Here is a 20,342-nt window from a genome sequence, read left to right as displayed (position 1 = left end):
AATGTTTTTGAGCTTGTTGTAGTCACATCTGCTATCCTGAAGAAAGCTAGCAATTATAGGACATCATGAGCCTCCTATTTCCAAAGCTTGTAGGAACTGCCCCAAGAAGGCCTGGAAGGGAGGTTATAAGCTAATGTCTTGCCCTGCAGCAAAGAAAGTGTATTTTGTTTTTCTTCCCCCAGTCACCTCCATCCCTCCCAAAACGAGTAGACTCCAAGCATTGTGACCATACTTTCCATTCAAACGACAATACATTTTTTCTGTTGTGGTATAGCCGTCCTCAACATCACCCACAAAGAGAGGGCGAGAAACTTGATACACTGATGCATTTCCAAGTGTCAGTGGGATTCTTGTAGCCCTTGCTTAAAAGCAACCAATTTCTACACAACCTCTACAGTTTTGCCTGCTGTTTTCCACATGGTTAGAATGTCATTGTGGTAAAGATGATGCTTCAAACAAGGAAAATTCACTGATGGAAGAGCAAGGGGGTGATGGGAGAAAAGAATTGGGAGGGTGAGTTGGCACGAAAGTTTTGAAACCAGGATTCGGTCTGCAAGAGATTTCTGGGGCTTTGTGAATTAATCTAATTTTTCTATATTTGTTATATATTCATAGCATATAGCATATTATTCCTGTTTGATTTAATAGTGGCCTTCAAAATGAATTGTATAAGTATTTGCAGAAAAAATTACAGGGAGTTAGGGAAAGAGCTGGGGAGTGGGACTAACTAGATTGCTCTTCGAAAGAACGAATATCCTCTGTGCTGTACTATCTATGATAACACTGTTTTCCTTAAGGTTTTGATTCATTTCGCTGGTTTCCCTTTGGTAAATTATCCCTCCTTGGCTTGTCTGCAGTCTTTGATACGGTTGACCATACCATCCTCCTCCAACACCTCCACCCATCCAACTGGGTGGGACTGCACTTGCCTGGTTCCATTCTTAATCCAACTGTAGCCTGATAATCACCTCAAAGGCTTCTCTTGCCCCTCTTGCATCATTTCTGGGATATCCAATGATCTATCCTTGGCCCCTTCCTATTTCTCATCTGCATGCTGCCCCTTGGCAACATCATCTGAAAATAGTGTCAGTTTCTACATGTATGCTGACGCCACCCAGCTCTACCTTGCCACCATCTCTCTCTACCCCTCCACTGTCTTTGAATTGTCAGACTGTTTTTCTGATATCCAGTACTGGATAAGCAAAAATTTCCTTCAACTAAATATTGGGAAAACTGAAGCCATTGTCGTTGGTCCCTACCACAAACTCCGTTCTTTGGCCACCAATTCCATCCTTCTCCCAGGTAACTCTGAGACTTAATCAGATTATTCGCAACCTTGGTGTCATATTTGACCACAAGATGAACTTCCGACCACACATCTGGGAATTTCCACCTCTCTAACATAACCAACTCCGCCACACTTCAGCTCATCATCTGCTGAGACACTCATCCATCCCCTTGGAGTTGACTGTAGACTTGTATATTCCAATGTCTTCCTGGCCAGCCTCCTAATGTTTTACCCTGGTAAATTTGGGGTGATCCAAAACTTGGCTGTGTGTATCCTAATTCGTATCAAGTCCCATTCATCCATCACCTCTGTACTTGTTGACTAACGTTGGCTCCTGGTTAAGCATTGCCTCAAATTTTTTTTTTTTAATTCTCATCCTTGTTTTCAAATCCCTCTATGGCCTCGCCCCTCCCTATCTCTCTTATGTCCTCCAGCCCTACAACCCTCCAAGATAATCTGTGCTCATAATTCTGGTCTTTTGAACATCCCAGTTTTAATCACTTGTTGGTGGCCGTGCCATTCAGCCACCAAACCCGTAAGCTGTGGAATTCTCTCCGTAAACCCCTCTGCCTCTCTACCCCTCTTTCCTCCTTTAAACTGCTCCTTAAAACCTACCTCTTTGACCAAGCCTTTGGTCATCTACCCTATATTACTTTAGCTTTGAGTCAGATTTTGTTTGATAGCACTCCTGTGAAGTGCCTAAATGTCATAAATACAAGTTATTGTGTTGCAGACTGATCTTTTATAAATTAGGATGGGGTTCTATGGTAGTGTGCTAATATTTGCAGCACTGTGGGGGACTTCCTCACAAAATTTGAAAGAGCACTGAAAACATATATCAAAAACCATTAAGGTTGTTCCAGTGTAGTTCACTATCAGCTGTTATATGTATATTAGTCTAGTACAGTGCGCCCTCAGTTCATATAGCTATGCTACCGCAATCTATTTGTCATCTTGACAGTTTCACTTGTTTTGTCCATCTCATGCAAAAACCTCAACTGGCTGTAGGTAGTTGAATCTTCCAAGCCTATGACCTAACTTTGTGCTTACTGTTTTTCCCTGCATCATCTAACAGCTTCCACCCCATCTAACTTGAAGTAAACAATCATTAAGAGGCATTTGGCCTGCACTTCAAACCAAAAATTGAGCTGGGTGCCCTCTGCTGTTGGAGTAATGGAATCATTTGAATACAAGCAAAGTTCCATCAAATGAAATGCCTTTTTATAAAAGAAGTGATTAGTTTATAGTACTTGAAAGCTTTAAAGAGAATATTGACACCAATACCAAGCACATTTTCTTCTTGATCTTCAGTTGATAGGTATTTTGCATACCGTCTGCATTTTTCACATCAGTGGCTTTTGAATTGCTTTGTTTGGTAACACTTGTTTTAAACATGGGTATTTCTCTTGTGACTATTTCAAACATCAGTTGAGGCTTCTAGCATTGTTTTCCCTCCTTTGCTTTCTAGGTTCAGATGGATCCATCTGGAACATTTGTAGCCACTAGTTGTTCTGACAAGAATATTTCCATCTTTGACTTCTACACTGGAGAATGTGTAGCCAGCATGTTTGGGCATTCAGGTATTCTTTTTACATTAACATACAAACCAGCTGTCAATTTTCCTCTTCCGTGTTGTATTTTTTAAATTAGGCTCTCAAGATGTGGCTGTAAAGAGGTGAATTTCCTGCATGCTTTTAAACACTCTTTTCTGTCAGTAGAATCTGCACATGGCTAAGTATTGTACTTTGGTGTTAAAAAACAAGTCACATAACCAGTAATGTGTGATATTGCATAGAAACTTGCAAATCTTAAGCTTTTGAGAAGTAGCAAGGTACAAAAAAAGTCTTGCAGTCTTTTTAACAGTTCAAGATAATTTCCCTGTGTGAAACAAGGTAGTTTGTATTGATTAATGCAAATACCAATGACTGCAGGAGCACATACATCTAACTTTATTTTAAAGCCGCAGTGGACTCTGGTACCTTCCTCTTTTTATATGCTCAGTACCATCAACTCTGCATGATTGCATTCAGCTTGGCCCTGGATAATTTGAACTGACCACAATCCTTGGGAGAGTGCACAGAGGGAGTATTTGAAGTTAGCAGGTATCCTGCTGGCCATCGAGTTTTTGTGCTGGCTGTGATTGAAGGTTCAATTTGTGGTTCATAGGGAAGTAAAATCTCTACCCGCTACACCAGTCGACAGTTTTTTCCAATTTAAATCTGACCTGAGGTTTTTTTTGGTTTACGTATACTGATAGAAATCCAGCATTGCTGATGTGGTAAAAGTCCAGATCCATTATTTGTAAGTGGTGTCTCTGTGCAGATCTGTAGTTATAAAGATGGTGCTTCCTTTTGGAGGATGAATAGAATTAGATTGAAAATAAATAAAATTCAAGGAGTAACTTGTGAATTCCTGCAATGAACTTGAACCTAATGTCTCTGAATCTTCAGAAACAAATTAAGTGTTGTGGTAGTTTAGAATGACTTTGAATTCTGTAATAATTACAATGCAGGCAGATTGCAAAAATTGTCCAAATGGTTTTCAAAATAATTTTCATCCTTTCATCCTAGAAATTGTAACTGGCATGAAATTTAGTAATGACTGCAAGTATCTGATCACAGTATCAGGCGACAGGTGAGTACTTTCGACTGATCTACATGAGATTTTTTTTTTGAGAAAATCCATGTAAAGTATGTTGTGGTTGTGAATGTTGAAAGGCCCTAATTTTGTAGGCCAACATGACTCTGTGCAAAATGTATAACTTCTTCGACATGCTGCTCAACAGTAACCTGACCTTAGGCGGCTGACATGCTGTCTTCAGTCATGAAATGTTTCCACTGTGAAATATGTGGCTGAACAAAACACACATCCTTCCCACTCTCCTTTTATTTCCACTGCCTCCATAAAGCCCAATCTTTAATTCTGGGAAAACCTGGGTCACATTTTAATTGGGAAGCGGACTCTATCTTATTACTTGTTTCTCCAACTACTGAATGACTTCTTCAATGCTGATGATTCTGAGTTATCATTAGCAGATGGGTTTTTGTCATTCTTCGTGACAATCCCTCTGGAGTCCATTCGTATTTCTGCCCCCTCAACTACTAAATGTGTGTTATAAATGTGCTGTTTATTCAGACAGTTTATCATAGTTCCTTCATGCAAGACTGAATTTCTGTTCCGTAAAAATGCTGTGAAGTAAACTAGCTTATTATATAACTGCCTAGGCAAGTCAACATTAGGACACTTTCTAGTCTGAGTGTAATATTAAAACAGTAATTGTCCTACTTTTGCTAGGAATATTCCAGACTGTTTCTAACTTAATTTTTTCTAACACACAGTTGCATTTTCATATGGCGCTTGGACTCTCAGTTGACAACATGCATGAGACATCGTCTCTCTGAAATTAAGCAGATTGCTAAAAAAGACAAGACACCACCAACCAAGGCACCTGCACCGATCAGGTATATTTCTTAAAACTGCTGGCTGACTTGCAAGGTACCTTAGATGCTGAAATTCAGAAAATCAGACAGCTTTCAGCTCTTTTTATTTGAAAGTCCTTATTCAAAGTTCACAAAGTTTGATAATCCAAAATTGTCCTGTCTAGGAGACATACTTGACTAGTAATCCAGAGGCCTGGACTAATGCTCCAGAGACATGAGTTCAGATTTCCCCATGGCAGCTGGGGGAATTTAAATTCTGTTAATAAACCTGGAATAAAAAATCTGTCTCTGTAATGGTGACCATTTAACTATTGGATTGTTGTAAAAACCCAACTGGTTCTTTCATGTATTTCAACGGAGGACTCTTAACTGACCCTCAGTTGTATCAAACCAGTACAGAAAAAAGCATTGTGGGTCTATCTACACCATAGGGGCGGCACAGTGGCGCAGTGGTTAGCACCGCAGCCTCTCAGCTCCAGCGACCCGGGTTCAGTTCTGGGTACTGCCTGTGTGGAGTTTGCAAGTTCTCCCTGTGTCTGTGTGGGTTTCCTCCGGGTGCTCCAGTTTCCTCCCACATGCCAAAGACTTGCAGGTTGATAGGTAAATTGGCCATTATAAATTGCCCCTAGTATAGGTAGGTGGTCGGGCAATATAGGGACAGGTGAGGATGTAGTAGGAATATGGGATTAGTGTAGGATTAGTATAAATGGGTGGTTAATGGTCGGCACAGACTCGGTGAGCCGAAGGGCCTGTTTCAGTGCTGTATCTCTAAATCAAAAAAAATCAAATCAAAATATGGACTGCAGCAGTTCAAGAAGACATCTCACCACCACCTTCTCTTGGGAATTAAGGATGGGCAATGAATGCTGGCCTTGCCAGCGATGCTCTCATCCCATGAACGGATTTTTTAAAACAAAAATTAAAAACCTGTTGCCTTGATCTAACTGCTTAAGAAGCAGGAGTGTGAGCCTATGTGACTTACTAACTTTCACCTTCCTTAATGTGCTGTTGCATCCTCTCCTCAACCATCCCAAATCTGTTGTGTGTCACTCTAATTACACAATTGTCTTTAGACTTGGAGAAGAATGCAAGTGTGGGGCCAGGAGACCTAAATGTTCTATTTGGTTTGTCACAATGTCATTGGTGCTATTGCTGACCAATGTAAACATGCTGAATTGAGATATTATCTTAGTATGTACCCGTGTACTCAGTGGTGCCAGCCTAATCCCATTTGGGTGATGAAAGTAAGATTTCTGTAAGTTCCAAAGTGTTTTACAACCAATTGAGTACTTTTAAAGTGTAGTCACTGTTGTAATGTAGGCAGTGCAACAGCCAATTTGTTTTTAGCAAGCTCGCACAAGCAGCAATGTGATAACCTGTTTGTGATGGTTGAGGGATAAATATTGCCAAGAAACCAGGGAGAACTCTCCTCTTTGTCGAAATAATTACATGGGATCTTTTAATTCCACCTGAGATGACTCAGTTTGATATCTCACCCAAAAGATGGAATCTCTGACCGTGTAGAACTACCTCAGTACTGCGCTAAGAGTGTCAGTCTAGGTTTTGTTCTCAAGTCTCTGGAGTGCGACTCAGAGACAAGAGTGCTACCCAGTGAGCTGCAGTTGAGTTAGACTAGGAAATACCTATTGCCACTGTAACTGGCTGTGCACATGGGTGCTTTGGTTTTCTCCAAACTCCAGTGTGTCACTGTACATGCATGTATATAGCTGTCTGCCCAGTGTAGCATTTTAGGTCTTTTATGGACTGCCCATTTTTGTAGTCCCAAAATTGGTGAAAATTGAACAGTAAATTTTGAAGCTTTCCAACATAGAAAGACGCACTTCACTTTCAATATTTAGTAACTGTCTGCACTGATTTTAGGAGAGAGACTTTTATGGTGAGAAAGTTAGCTTCAGATGATCAGGAAGATGATGCAAGTGAAGATGATGCAGAGGATGGTTCATTCCAAACCCCTTTAAAAGAGCCCATGGATAGAGGTAGGAGCAGTTTTTGATATATACTAACTGACTTTAATACTATAACCACTACATGAGATGGATGAAAGAGACTCCCAAAAAAATTGAAAACTTCAGTGACTGCACAGCAACAACTTATTTTTAAAAAGTCCAGCTTTGATATCATGCCTTTCATGACCACCAGATTTTTTTTTATTTCCAAAATATACTTTATTCATAAAAATCTGTAAAAAATACATTGCCAAACAGTTTCAAACAGCACCAAAAAGTACAAACATTGCAAGGGAGATCAGTTTCCTTCAATACAATCATGAGTTGCTTCACAACCCTTCCATTTCACATTTGTCATGCCAATTACATTTTTACATTTACAGCAAATGAAAATTTTCCCGATACAGTTCAAGGGGTTGCCCATGGGTCCAACCCTTCAGTTCAGCTTGGTGGGGGGACCTTACACTGTGGTCTTTCCCCATTGAGCCTTTGCTGCGGTTGCCCCAAGCTTTAGTGCGTCCCTCAGCACGTAGTCCTGGACCTTGAAATGTGCCAGTCTGCAACATTCGGTCGTGGACAACTCTTTGCGCTGGAAGACCAGAAAGTTTCGGGCAGACCAAAGGGCGTCTTTCACCGAATTGATAGTCCTCCAGCAGCAGTTGATGTTTGTCTCGGTGTGCGTCCCTGGGAACAGCCCGTAGAGCTGCTTGGGATGAACCTCGACAAAAACCACTGCATCTCTTTCGACACCTGCTTTGCAAAGACATATTCCAGGAGGAGGTGGGCAACCGTCTCTTCCCCACCACAGCCACCGCGGGGGCATTGCGCGGAGGGGGCGAGACTTCGGGCGTGCAGGAAGGATCTGACGGGGCGGGCCCTTCTCACCACCAGCCAAGCTACATCTTGGTGCTTGTTTGAAAGTTCTGGTGATGAAGCATTCCGCCAAATGACTTTGGCGGTCTGCTTGGGGAACCATCCGACAGGATCCCCTGTCTCCTTTTCCCGTAGGGCCTTGAGGACATTCCATACAGACCACTGCCTGATGGATCGGTGGTCAAAGGTGTTTTCCTGCAGAAACTGCTCCACGAAGGGTAGGTGGTACGGCACGGTCCAACTGCATGGAGCGTTCCGCGGCAATGTGACCAGGCCCATCCTTCGCAACACCGGGGACAGATAGAACCTCAGCACATAGTGGCATTTGGAGTTTGCGTACTGGACGTCTACACACAGCTTGATGCAGCCGCACGCGAAGGTGGTCATCAGGATGAGGGCCACGTTGGGTACATTTTTCCCTCCCTTATCCAGAGATTTGAACATTGTGTCCCTCCGGACCCGGTCCATTTTAGATCCCCAGATGAAGCAGAAAATGGCTCGGGTGACCGCCACAGCGCAGGTGTGGGGTATGGGCCAGACCTGCGCCACGTACAGCAACAACGTGAACGCCTCGCACCTGATGACCAGGTTCTTACCCACAATGGAGAGAGATTGCTGCCCCCACATGCTCAACTTTTGTTGTGCCTTGGCTACTCACTCCTCCCAGGTTTTGGTGCACGGCCCGGCCCTTCCGAACCATTTCCCCAGCACCTTCAGGTAGTCTGACCTGACGGTGAAGGGGACAAAGGATCGGGCAGCCCAGTTGCCAAAGAACATGGCCTCGCTCTTGCCGTGGTTAACTTTAGCTCCCGAGGCCAGTTCGAACTGGTCGCAGATGCTTTCATGACCACCAGATGTCCCAAAGCACTTGACAGTCATTGAAGTACTTTTGAAGTGTAGACACTGTTGGAAATGCGGCAGCTAGTTTGAGCACAGCAAACAGCAAAGTGATAATGACCAGATAATCTCTCCTCTTGTTATGTTGATTGAGGGATAAACTTTGGCCAGGGCACCAGGGATAATTCCCCTGCTCTTGTTTGAAATAATGCCATGGGATCTTTTACATCAGGGTGGTCTGCAGGCCAGAATCTGGCCAGCCGAAGGATTGCATCCAGTCCGTCAGTCTGTTTGTGCCATGGCTGTGATTGACGGCTTCCCTTCACGTCAGGCGGAGGAAGTAGGTGGGACCTGTATATTAAGAGTGGGGGACCCCTGTCTGTGATTGGTCACTCCATGTGACTGACGGGGGCTGCCCGGGCGGCGGTAGCACTGGTTGATAGAATGCAGTACAGGTGCCCTGGGATTGGCCTTCACTGCTGCTTTTGTGCACTTTAGTAAATGTCCTGTATCCTGCACACTGGGCAGGTTCCTGCCTCCACTTGCCCGAACCTAAATAACATTGGTATGGTAATTATCCAGTTGTGGGAATGGCTGCTGCGGAGAGAGGGAGGGCGGGTGTGGTGGGGGGAGAGAGGGGCAGAGGGAGGGGGGCGGAGGGAGGGACAGTGTGGGGGGGGCCAAAGGGAGGGAGGACAGGAGGGGAAAAAGAGTGGGGGGACTGGGAAAAGAGTAGGAGGAGAGTGTGGGGGGGCTGGGAAAAGTGGGAGGAGAGTGTGGGGGGGCTGGGAAGAGTGGGAGGAGAGTGTGGGGGGTGGGGAAGAGTGGGAGGAGAGTGTGGGGGGTGGGGCGAGAGTGGGAGGAGAGTGTGGTGGGGGTGGGGCGAGAGTGGGAGGAGAGTGTGGTGGGGGTGGGGCGAGAGTGGGAGGAGAGTGTGGTGGGGGTGGGGCGAGAGTGGGAGGAGAGTGTGGTGGGGGTGGGGCGAGAGTGGGAGGAGAGTGTGGTGGGGGTGGGGCGAGAGTGGGAGGAGAGTGTGGTGGGGGTGGGGCGAGAGTGGGAGGAGAGTGTGGTGGGGGTGGGGCGAGAGTGGGAGGAGAGTGTGGTGGGGGTGGGGCGAGAGTGGGAGGAGAGTGTGGTGGGGGTGGGGCGAGAGTGGGAGGAGAGTGTGGTGGGGGTGGGGCGAGAGTGGGAGGAGAGTGTGGTGGGGGTGGGGCGAGAGTGGGAGGAGAGTGTGGTGGGGGTGGGGCGAGAGTGGGAGGAGAGTGTGGTGGGGGTGGGGCGAGAGTGGGAGGAGAGTGTGGTGGGGGTGGGGCGAGAGTGGGAGGAGAGTGTGGTGGGGGTGGGGCGAGAGTGGGAGGAGAGTGTGGTGGGGGTGGGGCGAGAGTGGGAGGAGAGTGTGGTGGGGGTGGGGCGAGAGTGGGAGGAGAGTGTGGTGGGGGTGGGGCGAGAGTGGGAGGAGAGTGTGGTGGGGGTGGGGCGAGAGTGGGAGGAGAGTGTGGTGGGGGTGGGGCGAGAGTGGGAGGAGAGTGTGGTGGGGGTGGGGCGAGAGTGGGAGGAGAGTGTGGTGGGGGTGGGGCGAGAGTGGGAGCAGAGTGTGGTGGGGGTGGGGCGAGAGTGGGAGGAGAGTGTGGTGGGGGTGGGGCGAGAGTGGGAGGAGTGTGTGGTGGGGGTGGGGCGAGAGTGGGAGGAGAGTGTGGTGGGGGTGGGGCGAGAGTGGGAGGAGAGTGTGGTGGGGGTGGGGCGAGAGTGGGAGGAGAGTGTGGTGGGGGTGGGGCGAGAGAGGGAGGAGAGTGTGGTGGGGGTGGGGCGAGAGAGGGAGGAGAGTGTGGTGGGGGTGGGGCGAGAGAGGGAGGAGAGTGTGGTGGGGGTGGGGCGAGAGAGGGAGGAGAGTGTGGTGGGGGTGGGGCGAGAGAGGGAGGAGAGTGTGGTGGGGGTGGGGCGAGAGTGGGAGGAGAGTGTGGTGGGGGTGGGGCGAGTGGGAGGAGAGTGTGGTGGGGGTGGGGCGAGAGCGGGAGGAGAGTGTGGTGGGGGTGGGGCGAGAGCGGGAGGAGAGTGTGGTGGGGGTGGGGGGCGAGAGCGGGAGGAGAGTGTGGTGGGGGTGGGGGGCGAGAGCGGGAGGAGAGTGTGGTGGGGGTGGGGGGGCGAGAGCGGGAGGGGAGTGTGGTGGGGGTGGGGGGGCGAGAGCGGGAGGAGAGTGTGGTGGGGGTGGGGGGCGAGAGCGGGAGGAGAGTGTGGTGGGGGTTGGGGGGCGAGAGCGGGAGGAGAGTGTGGTGGGGGTGGGGGGGGGCGAGAGCGGGAGGAGAGTGTGGTGGGGGTGGGGGGCGAGAGCGGGAGGAGAGTGTGGGGGGGGAGGGGGGCAGGGCGAGAGCGGGAGGAGAGTGTGGGGGGGGAGGGGGCGAGAGCGGGAGGAGAGTGTGGGGGGGGAGGGGGCGAGAGCGGGAGGAGAGTGTGGGGGGGGCGGCGAGAGTGTGGGGGCGGGGCGGCGAGAGTGGGAGGAGAGTGTGGGGGGAGGGGTGGAGAGTGTGGGGGGAGGGGTGGAGAGTGTGGGGGGAGGGGTGGAGAGTGTGGGGGGAGGGGTGGAGAGTGTGGGGGGAGGGGGCGAGAGCGGGAGGAGAGTGTGGGGGGAGGGGGCGAGAGCGGGAGGAGAGTGTGGGGGGAGGGGGCGAGAGCGGGAGGAGAGTGTGGGGGGAGGGGGCGAGAGCGGGAGGAGAGTGTGGGGGGAGGGGGCGAGAGCGGGAGGAGAGTGTGGGGGGGGGGGCGGCGAGAGTGTGGGGGCGGGGCGGCGAGAGTGGGAGGAGAGTGTGGTGGGGGTGGGGGGCGAGAGTGGGAGGAGAGTGTGGTGGGGGTGGGGGGCGAGAGTGGGAGGAGAGTGTGGTGGGGGTGGGGGGCGAGAGTGGGAGGAGAGTGTGGTGGGGGGCGAGAGTGGGAGGAGAGTGGGCGGGGGGGGCGAGAGTGGGAGGAGAGTGGGCGGGGGGGGCGAGAGTGGGAGGAGAGTGGGCGGGGGGGGCGAGAGTGGGAGGAGAGTGGGCGGGGGGGGCGAGAGTGGGAGGAGAGTGGGCGGGGGGGGCGAGAGTGGCGCGAGAGTGGGCGGGGGGGGCGAGAGTGGGCGGGGGGGCGAGAGTGGGAGGAGAGTGGGCGGGAGGAGTGGGGGGGGGCGAGAGTGGGAGGAGAGTGGGCGGGAGGAGTGGGGGGGGGCGAGAGTGGGAGGAGAGTGGGCGGGAGGAGTGGGGGGGGGCGAGAGTGGGAGGAGAGTGGGCGGGAGGAGTGGGGGGGGCGAGAGTGGGAGGAGAGTGTGGGGGGGGGCGAGAGTGGGAGGAGAGTGTGGGGGGGGGGCGAGAGTGGGAGGAGAGTGTGTGGGGGGTGCGAGAGTGGGAGGAGTGTGTGTGGGGGGTGCGAGAGTGGGAGGAGTGTGTGTGGGGGGTGCGAGAGTGGGAGGAGTGTGTGTGGGGGGTGCGAGAGTGGGAGGAGAGTGTGGGGGGGGCGGCGAGAGTGTGGGGGGGGCGGCGAGAGTGTGGGGGGGGCGGCGAGAGTGGGAGGAGAGTGTGGGGGGGGGCGAGAGTGGGAGGAGCGTGTGGGGGGGGCGAGAGTGGGAGGAGTGTGTGGGGGGGGGCGAGAGTGGGAGGAGTGTGTGGGGGGGGGCGAGAGTGGGAGGAGTGTGTGGGGGGGGGCGAGAGTGGGAGGAGTGTGTGGGGGGGGGCGAGAGGGAGGAGTGTGTGGGGGGGGGGGAGTGGGAGGAGTGTGTGGGGGGGGGCGAGTGGGAGGAGTTTGTGGGGGGGGCGAGAGTGGGAGGAGTGTGTGGGGGGGGGGCGAGAGTGGGAGGAGTTGTGGGTGGGGGGGAAAGAGTGGGGTGGGGGGGAAGGGTGGGAGGAGTGTGTGGGTGGTGGGGAAGGGTGGGAGGAGAGTGGGTGGGGGGGAAGGGTGGGAGGAGAGTGTGTGGGGGGGGCGAGAGTGGGAGGAGAGTGTGTGGGGGGGGCGAGAGTGGGAGGAGAGTGTGTGGGGGGGGCGAGAGTGGGAGGAGAGTGTGTGGGGGGGGCGAGAGTGGGAGGAGAGTGTGTGGGGGGGGCGAGAGTGGGAGGAGAGTGTGTGGGGGGGGCGAGAGTGGGAGGAGAGTGTGTGGGGGGGGGCGAGAGTGGGAGGAGAGTGTGTGGGGGGGGCGAGAGTGGGAGGAGAGTGTGTGGGGGGGGCGAGAGTGGGAGGAGAGTGTGTGGGGGGGGGCGAGAGTGGGAGGAGAGTGTGTGGGGGGGGGCGAGAGTGGGAGGAGTGTGTGTGGGGGGGGGCGAGAGTGGGAGGAGTGTGTGTGGGGGGGGCGAGAGTGGGAGGAGTGTGTGTGGGGGGGGCGAGAGTGGGAGGAGTGTGTGGGGGGGGTGGCGAGAGTGGGAGGAGAGTGGGCGGGAGGAGTGTGTGGGTGGTGCGAGAGTGGGAGGAGAGTGTGTGGGGGGTGCGAGAGTGGGAGGAGAGTGTGTGGGGGGGGCGAGAGTGGGAGGAGTGTGTGGGGGGGGCGAGAGTGGGAGGAGTGTGTGGGGGGGGGCGAGAGTGGGAGGAGTGTGTGGGGGGGGCGGCGAGAGTGTGGGGGGGGGCGGCGAGAGTGGGAGGAGAGTGGGCGGGAGGAGTGGGGGGGGGGGGAAGAGTGGGAGGAGTGTGTGGGGGGGGCGAGAGTGGGAGGAGAGTGGGAGGAGTGTGTGGGGGGGGCGAGAGTGGGAGGAGTGTGTGGGGGGGGCGAGAGTGGGAGGAGTGTGTGGGGGGGGCGAGAGTGGGAGGAGTGTGTGGGGGGGGCGAGAGTGGGAGGAGTGTGTGGGGGGGGGGCGAGAGTGGGAGGAGTGTGTGGGGGGGGGGCGAGAGTGGGAGGAGTGTGTGGGGGGGGGGCGAGAGTGGGAGGAGTGTGTGGGGGGGGGGCGAGAGTGGGAGGAGTGTGTGGGGGGGGGGCGAGAGTGGGAGGAGTGTGTGGGGGGGGGCGAGAGTGGGAGGAGTGTGTGGGGGGGGGGCGAGAGTGGGAGGAGTGTGTGGGGGGGGGCGAGAGTGGGAGGAGTGTGTGGGGGGGGGGCGAGAGTGGGAGGAGTGTGTGGGGGGGGGGCGAGAGTGGGAGGAGTGTGTGGGGGGGTGCGAGAGTGGGAGGAGTGTGTGGGGGGGGACGAGAGTGGGAGGAGTGTGTGGGGGGGGACGAGAGTGGGAGGAGTGTGTGGGGGGGGGGGCGAGAGTGGGAGGAGTGTGTGGGGGGGGGCGAGAGTGGGAGGAGTGTGTGGGGGGGGCGAGAGTGGGAGGAGTGTGTGGGGGGGGCGAGAGTGGGAGGAGTTGTGGGGTGGGGGGGGAAGGGTGGGAGGAGTGTGTGGGGGGGAGGGAAGAGGGGGAGGGAGGGGGCAGGGCTAGTTGGGGAGGAATGGCAAGAGGGAGGGTGGAGGGATTGCAAGTGGGGGAGGGAGGGGGGAGATGGGATGTGGGCAGGGGTAAGGGGGAGGGGGCGTGGGTGGTCAAGAGGGGGAGGGGCAGGGCTAAGAGGGGGAGGCGGTGTGGGTGGGCAGGAGGGAGGGCGAGGGGGCATGGGGGAGCAAGAGGTGGAGGAGTGGCAAGGAGGGGTGAAGATTGAAAGAGTCATTTATTTATGGCACAGATAGAGGCCGTTCGGCCCATCGATTCCATGCCAATTCTCTGTGGAGCTATGCATTCAGTCCCACTCCCTGTAGATCACAAGTCGATCTCTCTCAGGTGGCCATCCAACTTCCTCTTGAAGTCATTGATCGCTTCCACTTCCACTACCCTTGTGGGCAGTGAGTTCCAGTTCATTACCACCCGCTGCGTAAAAAAAGTGCTTCCTCATATTCCCCCTGCATCTTTTTGCCCAAACATTTCAATCTGCGTCCCCTAGACCTCGAGGGGGGGAAGGGAGAGACGCGCGCGCGCGCACACACACAAGCAATTTTAATTGGCTGAGGATGGTGGAAAGGGGTTGAAGGGTAAATGTTAGGTTGGGGGAGAAAGTTCGGGTAGGGAATAAAGTAATTAAAAGACTATGGTGGGGGGGGCGGTTGGGGAAGGGCCTTCATATCATTTATTTATTAAAAATCAGGACTACTGTAATTTTAAATATTAAAATCTCTGCTCAGGGCTTAAAGCCATTTAGAAATGGCGCCGGACGCCGTTGCCGGGGACACCCCTCTACGTCATCCGGGCAGCCGCCCCACCCCTTCTATTTAAATCAGTCCCTGCACGTAATATGTTGGAAGGCCACCATGCGCTCAGTGCGCCGCCCAATGTTTCGGGTCCATGTGACCTTTCCTCGGAACTGCCAAAAGTTAGAAATTTAATAGTTGTTGAGGGGGGAGGGTGGTAGAAAAACAAAAGGAAAGGTCTGTGATAGGGTGGAGAGAAGAAGACATTAAATGACCAAGTGTTTCATGGTGCAAAGCGTAATGGGACAAGTAAAGAAACTAAAGGTGTGTCTGGATGGGATGTAAATGGCAGGACAGCAGCTGCCCAAACACAAAGTAAAGGGATTAAGAAAGAAACAAGACTGGTGGGGGGAGGGTTGGAAACGAACCAGCAAAAAAAAAGGAAAAGAATCAAATGGGGGCAGAGGTTATGATCTAAAATTATTGAACTCAATGTTGCATCTGGAAGACTGTAAATGCCCAGTTGAAAGATGAGGTACTGTTCCTCGGACTTGCGTTGAACTTCATTGGTACACTGTAGCAGGCCACGGTCAGAATGGTCAGAGTGGGAGCACAGTGGAGAATTGAAATGACAAGCGACAGGAAGCTCAGGGGCGTGCTTTCAGACTGAACGGAGGTTTTCTGCAAAAGGTTATCCAGTCTGTGTTTGTCTCCCCATTGTGAGCAGTAAATACAGGATGCTAGATTGAAAGAAGTACAAGTAAATCCCTGTTTCACTTAGAAGGAGTGTTTGGGGCACTGATCAATGAGAAGGGAGGAGGTAAAAGGGCAGGTGTTGCATCTGCTTTGCTTATCTGGAAAGGTGCTGTGGGAAAGAGGGAAGTTATTGGGGTTAACTGAGGAGTGGACCAGGGTGTCGTGGAGGGAACGGTCCCTTCAGAATACTGAAAAGGAAGGAGAGAGGAATATGTGTTGGTGATATCACGATGGAGGTGGCGGAAATGTTGGAAGGTAATCCGTTGAATACAGAGGCTGGTGAGATGGAAGGTGAGGATAAGGGGAACCCTATTATGGGAGGGAGGGAAAAGGGTGTTAGCAGAAGTGCATGAAATAGTTCGGACATGGTTAAGGCCCTGACAATCACAATCATGGTGTGTGGGCATCTTAGGTTGAGCAATAAGTCGACATCGGAAGTACTAATATGGAAGGTTGCATCATTCAAACAGATGAGACAAAGGAACTGGGAGAATGGAATCTAGTCCTTTCAGGACGTGTGGCGTGAGGAAGTATAGTCCGGGTAGCTGTAGGAGTCTGAGAGTTTATATTAATAGCCAGTGTCCAGAACTGGAGACACGGAAGTCAAGGAAGGGAAGAGAAGAGTCGGCGATGGTCCATGTGAAGGTGAGAGAAGGGTGGAAATTGGAAACAAAGTCAATGAAATTTTCCAGTTCCGGGCAAGAGCAGGAAGCGGCACCAGTACAGTCAGCAATGTATTGGAAGAAGAGTTGAGGGTGGTGTCGGGGGGTGCGTATGTGGTGCCTGAGTAAGGTTGGAACAAGGAATGTTCCACATTTCCCACAAAAAGCAGCCATATCTAGGACCCATGCAGCTATCCATAAGCAACAACTTTGATTTGGATAAAGTGAGTGGAGTGGAAGGAGAAGTCATTCGATGTGAGGAAGAAATCAGTTCAGTGTCCCCAACCCCATACAGCCCGCTTCTACCTCCTTCCCAAAATCCACAAACAAGACTGCCCTGGCAGACCCATTGGGCTGAATTTTATGAGTGAGCCTCAAATCGTGGTGGCGCACTCTGATCTCACTGGCCCACCTGCACGAAGCGGCCGTCGTAGAGCCCCTGTGATATTTCACGCGGGGTCTCGTTTAAATGGAGGGGGCGGAGCGGCCACCCCTGATGACATCCTAGGCAACAGTGTCCGCCATTTTTAAAGGGCTTCAGGCCCTTCAATTTTATTTGCATGCTTAAAGGTGCCGTTTTGGTAGAAAGTGCAGAAAATTTTAACTTCTCTTTGATTCCCCTCTTCCCCAACCCCAACCCCAACCCCAACCCAACACCACCGAGTTCTCATTTACTAAATTGACATTTCCCCGTCCCCCACATAAACCACTTTTGAAAATGCCGACCTTTAACCACCCCCCCCGCCCCCGCACCTTCAGAGCATTTGACCCTCAACCCCTTCCCACCATCCCCACAATCAATCGGAGCGGAATACTGGCATAGGACGGGTCTAGGTATGTTTATTTACATTTATTTGCATAGATTTAGCAATGCAAATGCAGGCCCTGCGGTCCACACCGAGGCCTCGCCACTGCCAGTAAAATGCGGTAGGGCCTTCTCGGCATCGGGGGCTCTGGCGGGCCTCTTCCGGAAGAATTTTCGGGGCCCCCACCTCACCCGATGCTGGAGGGCTCATAAAATTCAACCCATTGTTTGAGCCTGAACTGATTTCTTTCTATCTCATCTCTATTTGGGGGTTGGGCGAGGGTTGGAAACGAACCAGCAAAAAAAAAGCAGGAAAAGAGAAAAAAAATGGGGGCAGAGGTTATGATCTAAAATTATTGAATTCCATGTTGAGTCTGGAAGACTGTAAAGTGCACAGTCAGCAATGTATTGGAGCTTCATTGTCCCCTTGTTCAGTCTCTTTCCACCAAATCCATGACACTTCTGATGCCCTGTCACCTATCCAGTTTCTCACTGTCTCCTATTCACAATGGACCTCCAATCCCTCTACACCTCCATCCTCTACCAGGATGGTCCGAGAGCTCTCTGCTTTCTTGAATGGAAGGCCCAACCAGTCCCCATCCATCACCACCCTCTGCCTGACTGAACTTGTTCTCGCATTGAATAACTTCTCCTTCAACTCCACTCACTTCCTCCAAGTAAAAGGTGTTGCTGTGGGTACATGCATGGGTCCGAGTTCTGCCTGCCTTTTTGTGAGATCTGTGGAACATTCCTTGTTCCAGTCCTACTCAGGCCCCCTCCCTCAGCTCTTCTTCCACTACATTGATGACTGTTTCAGTGCCACTTCCTGCTCTTGCCCTGAAAGGAAAATGTAATTGACTTTGTTTCCAATTTCCACCCTTCACATGGTCCATCTCTGACTTTCTTGACTTCTCAGCCTATCCACAGAAATGGAGACAATCAACCAAGATTCACTATAAGCCCACGGACTCCCACGGCTACCTGGATTACACTTTCTCAAACCCCATTTCCTGCAAGGACTATTCCATTCTCCGAGTTTTACCCATCTCTGTCGCCTCTGTTCAGACAATGCAACCTTCCATACTAGTTCTTCCAATATGTCTTTTTCCTCAACTGAGGATTCCCACCGCCACCCTCACTTATGGTTGACAGGCCCTCAACTGTGTCTGGTCTAGTTCATGCACTTCTGCTCTCACCCCTTCCACCTCCTCCCAGAACCATGATGGGGTTGTCCTCACCTTCCAACCCAGCAGTCTCCATATTTAACGGATCATCCTCCACCATTTCTGCCACCTCCAGCATGATGCCACCACCAACACATCTTCCTCTCCCCCTCCCCTTTCAGCATTCTGAAGGGACTGTTCTCTCCATGGCACCCTGGTCCATTCCTCAGTCAATCCCAACACCTCCCCTCTTTCTTATGGTACCTTTCCATGCTAGCGCAGGAGATGCAATACCTGCCCTTTTACCTCTTCCCTTCTCAACATCCAGGGCCCTAAACATTTGTTCCAAGTGAAAGTGATTTACTTGTACTACTTTCAATTTAGTATACTGTATTTGCTGCTTACAATGTGGTCTCCTCTACTCTGGGGAGACTAAACGCAGACTGGGTAATTGCTTTGCGAACATCTCCGTTCATACGAACAAGGAGCAGGAGTAGGCTACTTGGCCCTTCGAACCTGCTCCGCTATTCAATAAGTTCATGGCTGAGCTGATTACTCCACATTTCCACCTACTTCCGATAACCTTCCACCCCCTTGCTTATCAAGAATCTATCTAACTCCATCTTAAAAATATTCAAAGACTCTGCTTCCACCGCCTTTTAAGGAAGAAAATTCCAAAGACTGATGACCCTCAGAAAAATGTTTCCTCATCTCTGTTTTAAATGGGTGACACCTTATTGTTAAACAGTGACCCCTAGTTCTAGATTCCCCCACAAGGGGAAATATCCTTTCCACATCCACCCTGTCAAGACCCCTCAGGATCTTGTATGTTTCAATCAAGTCGCCTCTTGCTCTTCTAAATTCCAGCAGATACAAGCCTAGCCTGTCCAATCTTTCCTCAGAAGCCAACCTGCCCATTCCAGGTATTCGTCTAGTAAACCACCTCTGTACTACCTCCAATGCATTTACATCCTTTCTTAAATAGGGAGGCCTGTACTGTACACATTACGCCAGATGTGGTCTCGCCAATGCCCTGTATAGCTGAAGCATAACCTCCCTACTTTTGTATTCAATTCCCCTCGTGATGAACAATAACATTCTATTAGCTTTCCGAATTATGTGCTGTACCTGCATACTAATCTTTTGTGATTCATGCACTAGGACACCCCGATCCCTCTGCATCTCAGCTCTGCAATCTCTCACCATTTAGATAATATACTTTGTTTTATTCTTCCTGCCAAAGTAGACAATTTTCCACTTTTCCACATTATACTCCATTTGCCAGGTCTTTGCCCACTCACTTAACCTATCTTTATCCCTTTGTAGCCCCCTTATGTCCTCTTCACAAGTTACTTTCCTACCTATCTTTCTGTTATCAGCAACCTTAGCAACCATACCTTCAGCCCCTTCATCTAAGTCATTTCTATAAATTGTAAAAAGTTGAGGCCCCAGCACAGATCCCTGTGGCACACCACTCATTACATCTTGCCAACCAGAAAATGACCCATTTATCCCTACTGTTTCCTGTTAGCTAGCCAATCTTCTATCCATGCCAATATGTTACCCCCTACACCATGAGCTTTTATTTTCTGCAATAACCTTTGATGTGGCACTTCATCAAATGCCTTCTGGAAATCTAAGTACAATACATCCACCAGCTCCCCTTTATCCACAGCACATGTAACGCCCTCAAAGAGTTTAGTCTGCAAGCATGACTCCGAGTTTCCTGTCTCTTCTCTATTCAATTCTCTGCTGTGCTCCCACTCTGACCTTTCTATCCTTGGCCTGCTACAGTGTTGCGATGAAACTCAATGCCAGCTCAAGGAACAGCACCTCAGCTTTCGACTGGGCACTTTTACAGCCTTCTACATTCAATTTGGAATTCAATAATTTTAGATCATAACATCTGCTCCTTTTTTCCCCTCTCTCTTGGTTTTTTTTAAGTTGATTTGTTGTCTCTCTTTCCCCCAACCCACATTCTTGTTTCTTTCTTAATCCTTTTACTTTGTGTTTGGACAGCTGCTGTCTTGCCATTTGCACCTCATCCAGACATCTTTTGTTTCTTTACTTGTCCCATTATGACTGCCTTTAGCTTTGTACCATGAAAGTTTTTGTCACTTAATGTCTCCTTCCCTCTGTTTGGGGTAGAAATGCAATACTGTACTAAATGCCTCTTGGCTTGCCATAGTCATGTGACCTCTACAACAAGTCACTCTGACTGCAGGCAGCCATCACCAAGCTCCCTCCCCAAAGAATCTGATAGACACCAGTGTGTCATGCAACATCATGACCTTCACAGTAGAGGCCTGCTTTAGGTCGGGAAAAAGAACCCGACCGAACTACAGCGGACCCGAGCCCGACATGCCCCGAGTCCCTCCGATTTTGCCCCGAGCCCAACTCGACGCAACTCGGCCCGACCCGATCATCCCTTTGCTTACCTTCCTGAC

The 20,342-nt window shown here is 51.3% G+C and overlaps 1 protein-coding gene across 3 annotated transcripts in view; it reads left to right on the top strand.

Moving 5' to 3' along the window:
- Nucleotides 1-20,342, top strand: part of LOC137353138 (mitogen-activated protein kinase-binding protein 1-like) — a 186,656-nt gene that overhangs the window by 93,876 nt on the left and 72,438 nt on the right. For all 3 annotated transcript variants that reach the window (XM_068019172.1, XM_068019174.1, XM_068019171.1), the window contains exons 17-20: nucleotides 2,757-2,868; nucleotides 3,859-3,922; nucleotides 4,627-4,749; nucleotides 6,610-6,725. In XM_068019172.1, coding sequence (XP_067875273.1) covers nucleotides 2,757-2,868; nucleotides 3,859-3,922; nucleotides 4,627-4,749; nucleotides 6,610-6,725 — 415 coding nt within the window. The remainder of the gene's footprint in view (nucleotides 1-2,756; nucleotides 2,869-3,858; nucleotides 3,923-4,626; nucleotides 4,750-6,609; nucleotides 6,726-20,342) is intronic.

Source organism: Heterodontus francisci, chromosome 40 (genome assembly GCF_036365525.1).
Source record: "Heterodontus francisci isolate sHetFra1 chromosome 40, sHetFra1.hap1, whole genome shotgun sequence".
Classification (NCBI taxonomy): domain Eukaryota; kingdom Metazoa; phylum Chordata; class Chondrichthyes; order Heterodontiformes; family Heterodontidae; genus Heterodontus; species Heterodontus francisci.
The sequence above is the reverse complement of the archived record's forward strand: the minus strand, read 5'-3'. Positions and strand labels throughout refer to the sequence as shown.